General features: G+C 53.7%; 1 protein-coding gene across 1 annotated transcript in view; it reads right to left on the bottom strand.

Moving 5' to 3' along the window:
- Positions 1-5300: 5300 nt before the first annotated feature.
- RALY (RALY heterogeneous nuclear ribonucleoprotein) overlaps positions 5301-12272 on the bottom strand; it is a 120101-nt gene continuing 113129 nt past the window's right edge. Inside the window, exons 6-10 of the mRNA XM_032704708.1 lie at positions 11929-12089; positions 10611-10724; positions 9962-10107; positions 7135-7183; positions 5301-6973 (exon numbers count right to left, since the gene is read on the bottom strand). Of these exons, the coding sequence (XP_032560599.1) occupies positions 7139-7183; positions 9962-10107; positions 10611-10724; positions 11929-12089 (466 nt within the window). The 3' untranslated portion in view covers positions 5301-6973; positions 7135-7138. The remainder of the gene's footprint in view (positions 6974-7134; positions 7184-9961; positions 10108-10610; positions 10725-11928; positions 12090-12272) is intronic.

Consider the following 12272-nt stretch of genomic DNA (forward strand, 5'->3'; position numbering starts at 1 on the left):
GGGATCCAAACCTGGGCTTGGTTGGACCTGTCTGGCTCTGCCCTCATATACAGAGACATTTTGGCAGTTCCCCTGTGTCACAGCTCACTCTAGTTCCAGGGCTCTGTCCACCTTGGAAAGGCTCTTCTCGAGAGGCTCTAATTTGGGCTGAAAGGATTTTGGATGAACCATAAAATCCCATGGTAGGAAAGGGAGCACAGCTCCAGGTGTCCTTTCCCTCAGGTGCAGAGAGCTGAGGGAGCAGAAGGGTTGCTCTGAGCCTCATGATAGGAGGAAAGAAAAGGCTTTTTGAAAGAAGATATTACTTGAAATATCTTCCTCCTAAAGAGAAACATCTTTCCCCAAGACAAACAGTCTCAAGGGCTGTTGCTGATCTTTAACATGCACTATTCCATCTGTACAAGCCTTTGGATTGAAGGGACCTCACCCAGCTCCAGTTCCTTGGGTAAGAAATCTGGTGGGTTTAGCTTTTTGCTTATTTTAGCTGTTTTATTATTCATTATTATTAATTATTTCAGCTTTTTCATTATTTTAACTATTCCAAAGGTGAAGACAGGGAAGTGCCTCCAGAGGCAATTCAGCCAGTCTTAGTTTTTTCAGAAAGAGCTTGGGGAGACACTGCTTTTGCTGTAGGTGTGTAACCATAGATAAGCTCTATGCACATATTCACACAGGTGTCATACATATATACACTGTCCATTCTCATCTATTCTGTGTAAAACCATGGCTGAGCCTGTACTGTCAGTCTCTGTCCCTAGCCCGAGGGAGCAGCAGCAGTTCTTTATCCAGAAGGAGAAATTCCAGCTGGCCCTGGAAACAGGTTCTGATATACTGATAAAATCGGCTTTTCCTTGCAGGAAGAAAAATACTTTCTCCCTTCCCTTCTGCTTGTGTCTCTAAGACCAGACCCACTCCTTAATGTTCATCCTTTTTGCACACTGCAAACAAGGGCAGAATTCTGAGATAACACAGTCATCCCTTTCCATCTGGGTTAGGAGGCATTTTTCAGTGGAATACCCAGCAGAAATGTGTGGAACCTCCCTCCCTCTTCAGCCTCTTCATCGTCCTCAGTGGCTCTCTGGGCTCACAGAGGTTTTGGGGTTTGTAACAGGCAGCTTCCTTAATTCTCCATTCTACAGTAAAGCAAATTAGTTTTAAAACCTCTGTTTCTTCCCCCAGCCCTGCTTTGGGTAATTATCCCATTGTTTCCATGCATTTCTCTCTCCCATGTGGAAGCATTTCACTGGGGGTGGAGCAGGACCTTGTGATTGTCACCAGTGTCAGGTGACATGGCTGGATCACAGAATCCCAAAATGGTTTGGGTTGGAAAGGACCTTAAGGATCATCCAATTCCACCCCCTGCCATGGGCAGGGACACCTTCCACCAGCCCAGGTTGCTCCAAGCCCCATCCAACCTGGCCTTGGGCACTTCCAGGGATGGGGCAGCCACAGCTTCTCTGGGCAACCTGTGCCAGGGCCTCCCCACCCTCACAGGGAAGGATTTCTTCCCAGTATCCCATCTAACCCTGCCCTCTGGCAGTGGGAACCATTCCCCAGTGTCACAGAATCAGAGAATCAGCCGGGTTGGAAAAGACCTCTGAGATCATCAAGTCCAACCCTTGATCCAACCCCACTGTGGTTCCCAGCCCATGGCACTGATGCCACATCCAGTCTCACCTTAAACACCTCCAGGGATGGAGAATCCACCCCCTCCCTGGGCAGCCCATTCCAATGGCTGAGCACTCTCTCTGGAAAGAATTTCTTCCTAATGTCCAACCTAAACCTGCCCTGTGTCCTGTCACTCCAGGCCCACGTCCAAGGTAGGATCTCAGTGCTTCTAACATGGCTTTACAGTCCTCTGCTGATAATATTAATTTTCATTTTGAAAGGAAAAGGAAGATTTCTTGCCTTTGTTACAGGGAGAGCAGTCAGATGCGATCAGCTGTGAGAATTAGGCACAAAGGGCAAATAAAAAATTTCCAGTTACTTTTTGTTTTGTGGCCTGCCATGTCTCTGTCCTGCTCAGGGCCCTCACAGCCTGTTGCAGGCCTTGTGCCGTGTTTTTGTTTGGCACTAAAAGAACCTTTTTTTCCACCACACGTGTGAAAAAATTAAAATGGAGCTTGAAAACCACTTTTATTTGCTGCCTTGTCCCCGCACCTCCCAACACCCTCAGCCAGCAGAGGGAGGAGGAACTGCTTTCTCTGTTCTTCTGAAGGAGTGGGGTCCTCCTCTGGGGTCCTCCAGGGGTGCTGATTTAGGCTTTGGGCTGTGGGTGCTGTTGAGGTTTCCCTTTTGGTGAGAGGCTGTTTGGGGCTGGCTGGGGGGTCTCCAATGTGTTCTGTCCATGAGTGTTTATAATTCCAGGCCTTCTCCACTTTCCCAAATCCACTTCAGCTGTGTGCTGAAGGACATTGTTTCCCTCTCTGCTTTGTCCTGGCTGAGGGAGGTGCCCACCAAACCCTGCCCCTGACCAGCACAACCCTTGTGCCTGCACAGTGAGGAGTGTGCTGGGGCTTGGGAGCCTGTCTGCACCTCGGGGGGTGCTGAGGGCACACAGGTGCCTCCTGAGCTGGCCAAAAGCAAGGATGCTTTGGCCTTTGGGGATGAAACGGTTCTTCTGAGCAGCAGGAGGGGCCAAGCTGGAGCGCAGGGTGAGGGGAGGGGATGTCCCAGCTGAGCTGCCAGGCCTGTCCTCCTGACCCAGAATGGCTCGGGATCATCCAGCAGGAGGGAGCTCCAAGCAAACACTGGGAGTGTTGCACCACTGTGGCCCTGCCCCCCTCTCCTGCCCAGGCTGCCCCCCTGCATCCCGAGCCTGGCAGGGAAAATTATCCACCTGGAATGGCACCAAGGAGAAGGTGCTGAACCAGAGTGTTATAAAGGGTTTTCTTGCTGGACTGGAGCAGCACATCCACGGACTCCTGGCTGAGTCCTTTCAGCATCACTGCCCCTGCCCTGGGTGTGTTTTCCTGGTAGGGGATGGATGGACTCCACCAGGAGCCCTTGGGGTTCTCGACCACATATCCAAAGGTTTCTGAAACTTTCTTGAGAAGAAGAAAAAGATGGAACTAAATGTCCTGCAGATAACAGAAGGACAATGCAGGAGGGATATAACCACTGTCCCAGAGACAGCAACTGGCTCTTACAAATTCCCCAAAGAATGGTCCTGTTTCAGCTGCAGTAACTGAAGTGTTTCCAAAGCACTGATGGACTGGAACTGTGATGCTCATCACAGTTAATGGAAGTTATTAAGTCACTGGAGGCTTTTGTTGCATCTCTTGACTCAAACTGAACAATTACAGGCGTTCTGGCCCCACAGAGTGTTTTTCCATGTCCGGAAGCACATGAAAGGAGGATCTGGGAATGGGGTAACTCTGCTCTGTTGCTCTAATGAGTGCCCAGACCAGCATGTGAAAAACAGAGCACCAAAGCTTCCTGCACATCTGCTCATCCCAGCCAGAGCAGCACATCCAAGCCCAAAGTGTGTTGGCCACCCCAGACACTCCCTGTTTCCTTTGCTGAGGTGCAGGAATGGAAGTGGGGTTGGAGACTTTGGGTTTGTTTCCAACCAAGGCCATGCTGCTCTGGCCACAGGAGAGCAACAGTGGGACAACAAGCAGAGCAGCAAATGTGGGAAGCCCAGGAGAGGTCCAGGACACTTGGTAATGGGATCTTCCCTCTGTGGGGGGCTGGGGAAAGCCTTTAACAAAGGCTTTTTTTTTTCCCAGTTCACCCCATGGAAACTGTGTGTATGTTCAGTTCTGCTGCTCAGTTTATGTTGGTTGCTTTAATTCAGAATAGCCAGATGTTGAACTGACTGTTGCCTTGGGGGATGTTCTGGGGAGAATGGACTGGCCCAACCCTCGTCTTCCCACATCCCAGCAGGGCAGGGACGATTACAGGGAGTGACTCTGTGGGGACACTGCAGTGTCCCCTGTGCCCTGGCAGTGGGGACCTCTGTGCCACCCCTGCTCAGGGGAGGGGTGACACCTCCTGTCCCTCTCTTGAGGGACCAGTGGAGTCAGAAGGAAACTTTGCAGCTGATTCAAGGTCTGAAGGGGTGAAGGGGGCTGTGTGTGTCTCCCCTTTCCCACCCACTGCTGCACCCTCCCACCCCATGTGGATCACTGGCTGGTACAGAACCCAGTGAGCACCAAAACCCCAGGACTCATTTCACTGAGGCCTCACCTACAGCCAAGAGCAAAGTTAATGACCACACAGGGGGCTGCCTGGGAGCTTCCAAAGTCCCTTGCTCTCCCCTCAAAACAATTAGTAAAATCAAACCAGTTGTTCACTGGAGACCTCAGCCTTGCTCTAATGGCCTGGAGCTGGAGTGATCCAGCCCCAGCCTCCAGGCACTGCCCCACAGCCACTCTGACCTGGGTACTTGGCTCACAGAGCTAAGGTAGGGCTGATTTTCATCTTCTTTAGAGCCATTTTGACTTCCTTTTCTTGTTTGTTTGTTTGGGGTTTTTTTGTGTTTGTTTTTGTCTGTTTGGTTGGTTTTTTTGGGGTTTTTTGGGTTTTTTTTCTCCCTCCCCCATTTCCTCCTTCCCTGTTGCAAGGACATGCAACCACTAGTTGCTGCTGCTGCATTCCTCATCTTAAAGTGAACTGGTGACTGAGGCCAGGATGGATGGATGGATGGATGGATGGATGGATGGATGGATGGAACATCCTCAGACTCACCATGCTCTTGACCAGCTGCAGTAGCAGCTTTGCCCTCCAGTGCTGGGTGACAGCTCAGACCAGGCTCAGCAGAGAACCTTTTAGGACTCAAAATTAACTTTTCAAACGCACTGAAAGCCTGGCAGCACCTGGATTCCACCTGGGCTGGTGGAGGTGTCCCTGCCCATGGCAGGAGGTTGGAACAAGATGAGCTTTCAGGTCCCTTCCAACCCATTCTGGGATCCTCTGATTCTCCCCATGGTGGTCACTGGTCCCTGCTCTGGTGCCAACATTGTGCCTCAGGAGCAGTTATACTGTTGCCCTGTGCAAATGGGAACAGCAGCCAAATTTTTCCAGTCTGTTATGAGCTGGACCAGTGCAAAGTCCAGAGATTAAAGGCCTGGATTTGTCCCCTGCTCTCCTGCATCAAAGGAATTTCCAAGCCTCCAGGGGAAAAATCCCAGAGCCCTTGTGAACCCAGATGTTTTGCTCAGCCCAGTGGGATATACCTTGTGTAAGGGACAGCAAATCCTGTGGGCAGAGCTGAGGCTTAGAAAGGGAAAGACTTGTCTGAAGTAGAAGAAAACAGTGTGTGTGTGTGAGACAGAGAGAGAAGAGAGGGAAAGAAATTAGATTTCTTTCTTTTATTATACAGGATTGTATGTACAAGGTCACCTTTCTCCCAAACATCAGCATCACAGTCAGTTCATAGCAAAAACTGCAGCTCATCTCTCCAGGCCTAGAAAACAGCTCTACAAGGCTCAGCACAACAGTGGAGACTGGACAGGAACCGGCACAGGGAGGGGAAAGCTCTGTTATCCCTTTGATCCCTCACCAAACATTCCAAACTAAGAAATGCAAATCAAACCTTGTACTTCACTCCAGGGTGGCCCTGGGGGGGCTTGGAGTGTTGCCCCCAGGCCTGTTTTCCCCTTCCCCCTTCAGAGATGCCATGGATGAGGTTGGAGCACTTGGAAGGACCCGGAGCCATGCGTGGTGTGGGAGGGCCTGACCAAGGAGAGGGTGTGGACACCGGGCTGGAGTCAAAGCACTGGGGGGGGGGTGGGGGTGGTGTGTGTTTTGGAGGGCCAGGAGGTGGGCAGGACACGTCGGATCAGAATAAAGTGCTGCAGTGAGTTCCAGTCCCATCTAGCCCAGGAAAACCGGGTAAGCCCAGGAAGGAGGAAGGAGGAGGAGAAAGGCTGAGAGCTCTCGGGTGCTGTGGCATGAGGGGGTTCCCCTGAGGAGCCGCTGCAATGTGGGGAGCAGGGGAGGTGCCTGCACCCCCACGTGCACTGTGCTGGGAGCATTCCCTGTTCCCAGGGGCTGTCCCACTGCAGGGACCCCGCGGGCTGTGACGGAGCATGGCAGGAACAGGAGCTGCTGGAGCTCTCCTGACGTGCCAGGTCGGTGTGAGATGGGGCAGGAGGAGCTGTGGGCTCCCCAGGGAAGGGGCTGATGTCTCTGGCCCTGGGCTGCAGAAGTGGGTGCTCTCCATCCCTCGCAGGGAGCAGCTGGACCAAGCCAAGGGTCTCACCCTCAGCCCCCCTCACTCTGCAGACCCCTGCTCAGCCTTCACACGGTGCCTTCCCAGGGGACAACGAGGAGACCAAACCACTGAAGGTGACGTGGGCTTTGTTCCTCCTGCTTGGCATCACTTGCTTTCCTGCAGCTTCCTCTCCCCTTCCCTCTTCCAAGCAGCTTCCAGAGCACAGCACAAGCTCCAGCTCTGACTCCTTCCCACCTGGCAGTGCCTGTGGGCCCACGGCAGTTTGTGGGGCAGGAGAGCAGTGACAGGAGGTGACTGTTGTGGAGGGCAGCTCACCCCACACCCTCCTCCTCACCGGGATCCCCAGTGCAGGAACACAAACCATCCACACTGAGACAGTACTTTCCCCTCAGTCAGGAAATGCTCTGGCTCTCACCTCACATGGGGAAAAATGTCAGTGTTGGGCTGGGCTGAGTCCTCCCCACTCTCCTGCAAACCCCTCGGGCTCCCTGGGGACACCACTCTCCTGTTCTCCAGTCCGTGGTGGCTCTGGGCTGGGCAGGTTTGGCTCCTGCCTCCCCTGGCTGCAGAGCTCCCAATCCATTGCAGGGGCAGTGGGGATTCGCTGGGATGATGAGTTTTCCTTGTCTTTGCTTTACAGATGGATGGAAGATGTCGGGCGATGTTTCTCCTTTTGGATGCCAGGTAGAGATGACAGCAGCACTTCCATTCAGCTTGTCTTGCTCAATGTGCCAGGACGGGGTTTAGCCTCGTGCTTTCCTCACACAGTTGCTCACTGCTGTTCTGAGAGGGCTGCGAGGGGAGAAGGGGGAGGGACATCATTGTCCTTGAACCCCAGAGATTTGGCATTTAGGAAAGAGCATCTTCTGAAGCAGCAACCCCCCACCCCAGCGTGCCCAGAAGGAGAGCTCTTGCTCAGAATCAGCCTCCAAACAGCAGTGCAGGAGCTGTACCTGGTTACTGTAGTCTGGCATCCTCCACATCTGTGTAATGGCTGTTCTCCTGCAGGGAAAAGGGAACCAGAAACAGGAGATCACCACGTGGGTGTGTGTTTTGGAGGAGGAGAAGGTGGGCAGGACACATCAGATCTGAATAAAGTGCTGCCTGAGTTTCAGTCCTATCTGTCTCTGGAAAAACTGGATAAACCCAGGAAGGAGGAACAAAGAGGAGAAAGGCTGAGGGCTCTTGGGTCACACATCCCTCCTGCCCTGCCTGGGGTGCTGTGACACCTCTCATGTGGTGACCAGCTGGTGCCCTGGGGTGGGAGAGCAGTGCCAGGTTGCTCAGGGTGAGGGAGGAGCTACAAACCACATGTGCCATGGGCACCAGGTGCCATGGAGGTGGTTTCTGGCACACAGTAGTTCCAGGCAAAACCAAAAAATTTCCTCTGAGTCCTTATTTTGGGATGGCTCTGCCAAGCAGACCTGGGATGTGGGATTCCTTCCTGGGCTTTGAAGTGAGAGAATTCATAGAATCGTTTTGGTTGGAAAAGACTTCTAAGATCATCAAGTCCAACCATTAACCCAGCACCTCTGTGTTCACTTCCCTGGGCAGCTGTTCCAATGCCTGGCCACCCTTTCAAGGAAGAAATTTTCCCTGATATCCAATCTAAACCTCCCCCTGGTGTAGCCTCAGGCCGTTCCCTCTCCTCCTGTCCCTTGTTCCCTGGGAGCAGAGCCCGACCCCCCCCCCCCGGCTCCCCCCTCCTGTCAGGGGGTTGCAGAGCCAGAAGGTCCCCCCTGAGCCTCCTTTTCTCCAGGCTGAGCCCCCCCAGCTCCCTCAGCTGCCCCTCAGACTTGTGCTGATAAGCCAAAACTGCATTAACACAGCAGAAAATGTGACTATGAATCAACCACTTTATGCTGCACTTATCAAGTGTTTCCCACACCTAAATTCACTGCTCAGAGCTCAATATTTAACAAGTGCACTTGGATTGGTGGTCCAAAAAAATCCCTTTGGCTCTGAGGGGTGGGGGTGTTACAAGAGAAGAGTCAGAGGTCACTCACACAGATCTGATGGAGCAGAGCCAAAGGGGTTTTAGGGACCCGTGTGGGCACCATGTCCATGGACAGCAGATGGTGATGTGTGTGAGCCAAAGAGATGTGGGATAAAGGAGTCACTCCCCAGGAACTGGGAAGACTCCAGAGCTGTTCAGTGTTGTCAGGTCAGGAGCACACCCCAAAGGCTGGCTCTGGGGAGCTGCCTCTCAGTGCTTGAGACCCTCACACGACCTGCACACACTGACCTGCCCCAGGAGAGCACATGGGAGCCTGTCTGATGTTGGGAGGGAAATACTTCTGGTCTCAAAGCCACTTCAGGACCAGAGAGTTACAGAAAACAGAGATGGAAGGAAGCTGAAATAGTCATCCTGTTCATCTCTTAATGAAGACCAGCTCTTCCCAAACCAGTGCCAGCAGATGTCTGTTCACTGTTTTCTTATCCCAACATTGGCAGAGAAGTCCACATTTTTTGTTGACAGGCTGTGTGCTGCTTTATCATCATTAACATCAGCAAGTTACCACTTAATTCTCCCATCTGTTTCCCTTGATGTAATTCAAACCTGGCCTTCCTTATCCAACTGGCACAGAGCTTGTGCCTTTCTTCTTCCAGTACCTGCTATGATGTCTCCCCCTCATCAGCTCTCCCAGGATTTAGCAGCAGTGGAGGAAGACCCCGTTCAGCCCCCTCATCCATCCCGACTTAACAGGACAGAGCAGGACAGCACAAACCAGCTCTCCCAGGAAGTGTTTGGAGCTACAGGAGATCTTTGGCCATTAGGGGAATGCTGTGGGTGTGTTGTGAGGTCACCCCAGAGATGAGGGGTGAGGAATAAGAGAGGGATGCTGAGCTTCATCCTCACTTCTGCTGCCACCAGTGCCAGGGTGGGGAAGGAATGGACCTGTACCAGGGAACACTCAGGGCAGGTTCAGGGCCTGCCCCTGCCATGCCAGCCAATCCAGCTTCCCAGGGCTGTGGACAGCAGGGCAGTCCTTCCACCCCTATTGCCCTGACCTGGGTCTGGAGATGATCCTGTTCTCATAAAAGTCTTAATTTTGGATAAATGACAGTGCTGCCAGTGGTCACACAGTGCCCTGTATGGCACTGCCATACCCAAGCATGGAATGACAGCACAAGGGGCAATGGCTTCCCACTGCTAGAGGGCAGGGATAGATGGGCTATTGGGAAGAAATCCTTCCCTGGGAGGGTGGGGAGGCCCTGGCACAGGTTGCCCAGAGAAGCTGTGGCTGCCCCTGGATCCCTGGAAGTGTCCAAGGCCAGGTTGGACGGGGCTTGGAGCAACCTGGGCTGGTGGAAGGTGTCCCTGTCCGTGGCAGGGGGTGGAACTGGATGGGCTTTTAGGTCCTTCCAACTCCTGTGATTCCATGGATGTCTGGTCAGATGGAAGGGCACTGCAAATACACACAGTCAGGAAAGTGTAGTTAATTTACCACGGCCTGTCTTTGCCATGTGTTTAAATCTATCCAAGAATTACTTGGGAGCAGAGCAATTTGGTTTAAACAATTACTAGTTGTAAAATCAAAGAGAATGTGGTTTGAATTTCAAGAGCCAAGCATGTTTCTTCAGCATCTCCCCACGCATTTGCAAGGGCAGCAGAACAGTTGGGAGGAAAGAGCTGAGAACAATCGTGGGATTTAAAGACACCAATTTCCTTGGAGGAAGGGAAAACTACTCTTCCCGGGGATTTAGCAAGTTCCAGTAAAACTGTGGTCCACTATGAACTCCTTTGGCTGGGAGGAGGCATCATCCAAGCTCTCTTACCAGTTCATCTTCACACTCATCCCGTGCAAGACCTTCCTCCTCCCCCTCGTCCCCGTTGAGCGGCTCCTCCGTGTTGGCCTCGGCCTCCGACGCCGTGTCCTCCTGGGACACTTCACTTTTGCTGCTCTCAGCCTTCTTCCGAACCTCTGAGGGGGCAAAAGCACTGGGATCAGGGGCTGGGGGCACCACCAGAGCCTGGGCACACCAGTGCAGAGGGCTCCCAAATTCACTCGGTGGGTAAATAATGATCTCGGGGGTTTTCTGCAAAGGGAAGTTTTGCTGATTTTGAGGAAACTGTCCCAGAGACCTTGGAAAGAGCAGAGCAGGTTCTACATCACTCCAGGGAGTGTGGGAGCCAGATAGGATAGGATGGGATAGGCTGGGCTAGCCTAGGATAGGACAGAGAAGAGTAGAACAGAATAACAGAAAAAAAAAGCAAACTAAGAAAATACGAACCATATGACTAAAGAAAAAAAAAATCTCATCATTTTAAACCCCAAGTCCATAATTTGGGGAATTCTGATGTGTAATTATGGCTTGTGCTTCTACCCTGGATCCTGGGGGCTGACCCTTCACTGTTAGAGCCCAGAGGATGCTCTAAGTTGTGCTGCTCAGGGCTGGCCCTAAGACGCTCCCCCACAGCACTGACCTGCAGACAGCTTCTGTTCCTCTGCAATCTGCTCCAGCCGGCCCAGCAGAGCATCAATGTTGGACTTGATCTGTGTCAGCTCAGTTTTGATTGTTTGCAGCTCACTGCTCTTCACTTGGAGGGAGGAAGGGAGGAAAAAAAAAGGCCTTTAGTGCCCTGCAGAGCGCCCGCAGAGCCTGCCCTCACCCCCCAGCCCAAGGTTAAAGACATGGAGGAACCCCAACTGCTGAGCAGAGTGCAAACACAAGGAGGAACCCCACGCTGGAAACTGCTCCTCAGTCCCTACTGCCTGCTGGGGGCTGCAGGGGGCTGTATGCACCCAAAAAAGCCTGGGAATCTGCTGCCCAGGCAGCTTGTGAAGACTGACACCAGGCTTTGGCCCAAGCCTTCCCCAGCTGCTCAGGTTGTTGTTTCCAGATGTTTTGGGGTGCAGGCTTTCCCTGGGAGCACCCTGCCCATGGGTGGGTGCCTGGGGCCACGGGGTCCATGTGCACACCTATAGAATCTCAGAATCACAGAATCAACCAGGTTGGAAAAGACCTCCAAGATCATCAAGTCCAACCCTTGATCCAACCCCGCCGTGGTTCCCAGCCCATGGCACTGATGCCACATCCAGTCTCACCTTAAACACCTCCAGGGATGGTGAATCCACCCCCTCCCTGGGCAGCCCATTCCAATGGCTGAGCACTCTCTCTGGAAAGAATTTCTTCCTAATGTCCAACCTAAACCTCCCCTGGCACAGCTTAAGCTGTGCCCTCTTGTCCCACTGCTGGTTCCTGGCAGAAGAGCCCGACCCCCACCTGGCTCCCCCCTCCTGTCAGGGAGTTGCAGAGAGTCAGGAGGTCTCCCCTGAGCCTCCTCCTCTCCAGGCTGAGCCCCCCCAGCTCCCTCAGCCTCTCCTCACAGCGCTTGTGCTCCAGTCCCTTCCCCACCCTCGCTACTCTTCTCTGCACCTGCTCCAGCCCCTCCATGTCCTTCCTGAGCTGAGGGCCCAGAGCTGGACACAGCACTCCAGGGGTGGCCTCACCAGCGCTGAGTCCAGGGGCAGAATCCCTGCCCTGCTCCTGCTGCCACACTGTTCCTGAGCCAGGCCAGGATCCATTGGCCTTCTTGTCCCCCTGGGCACACTCTGGCTCCTGTTCAGCTCCCTGTCCATCCCCACTCCCAGCTCCCTTCCTGCCTGGCTGCTCTCCAGCCACTCTGTCCCCAGCCCGTGGGGCTGCCAGGGGTTGTTGTGGCCAAAGTGCAGGACCTGGCCCTTGGCATGGTTGATCCCCACCCCACTTGGGTACCATCCAGCCCCTCATCCCACACTCACACTTGAGCTTGGCCGAGCTGTTGGCGATGGCGGCCGACCTGGCAAAGAGTTTCACAGGCAGCGAGGCCTTCACGCGCCGCACCAAAGGGATGGTGACCCGGGGCCTCTTCACAGGGACCACCCTGGGCACTGGGGACACTCTGCCCCGGTACTCGAAGAGCCTGGAGTTGGGGGGAAGGATGGAGGGGGTGAAGCAGCCCTGCAGCACCCCTGGCCCTGCTCTGACACCCAGCTGGAGCCCAAGGGGTGCCGGTGAAGATCCCGGGCACAGCCCGGCCATCAGAGCCCACCCCGGGGCTGGGCTGGACCACTCTGCACCCACCTCCCTCCCCCACACTGCAGGG

Source organism: Chiroxiphia lanceolata, chromosome 17, assembly GCF_009829145.1.
Source record: "Chiroxiphia lanceolata isolate bChiLan1 chromosome 17, bChiLan1.pri, whole genome shotgun sequence".
Taxonomy (NCBI): Eukaryota; Metazoa; Chordata; class Aves; order Passeriformes; family Pipridae; genus Chiroxiphia; species Chiroxiphia lanceolata.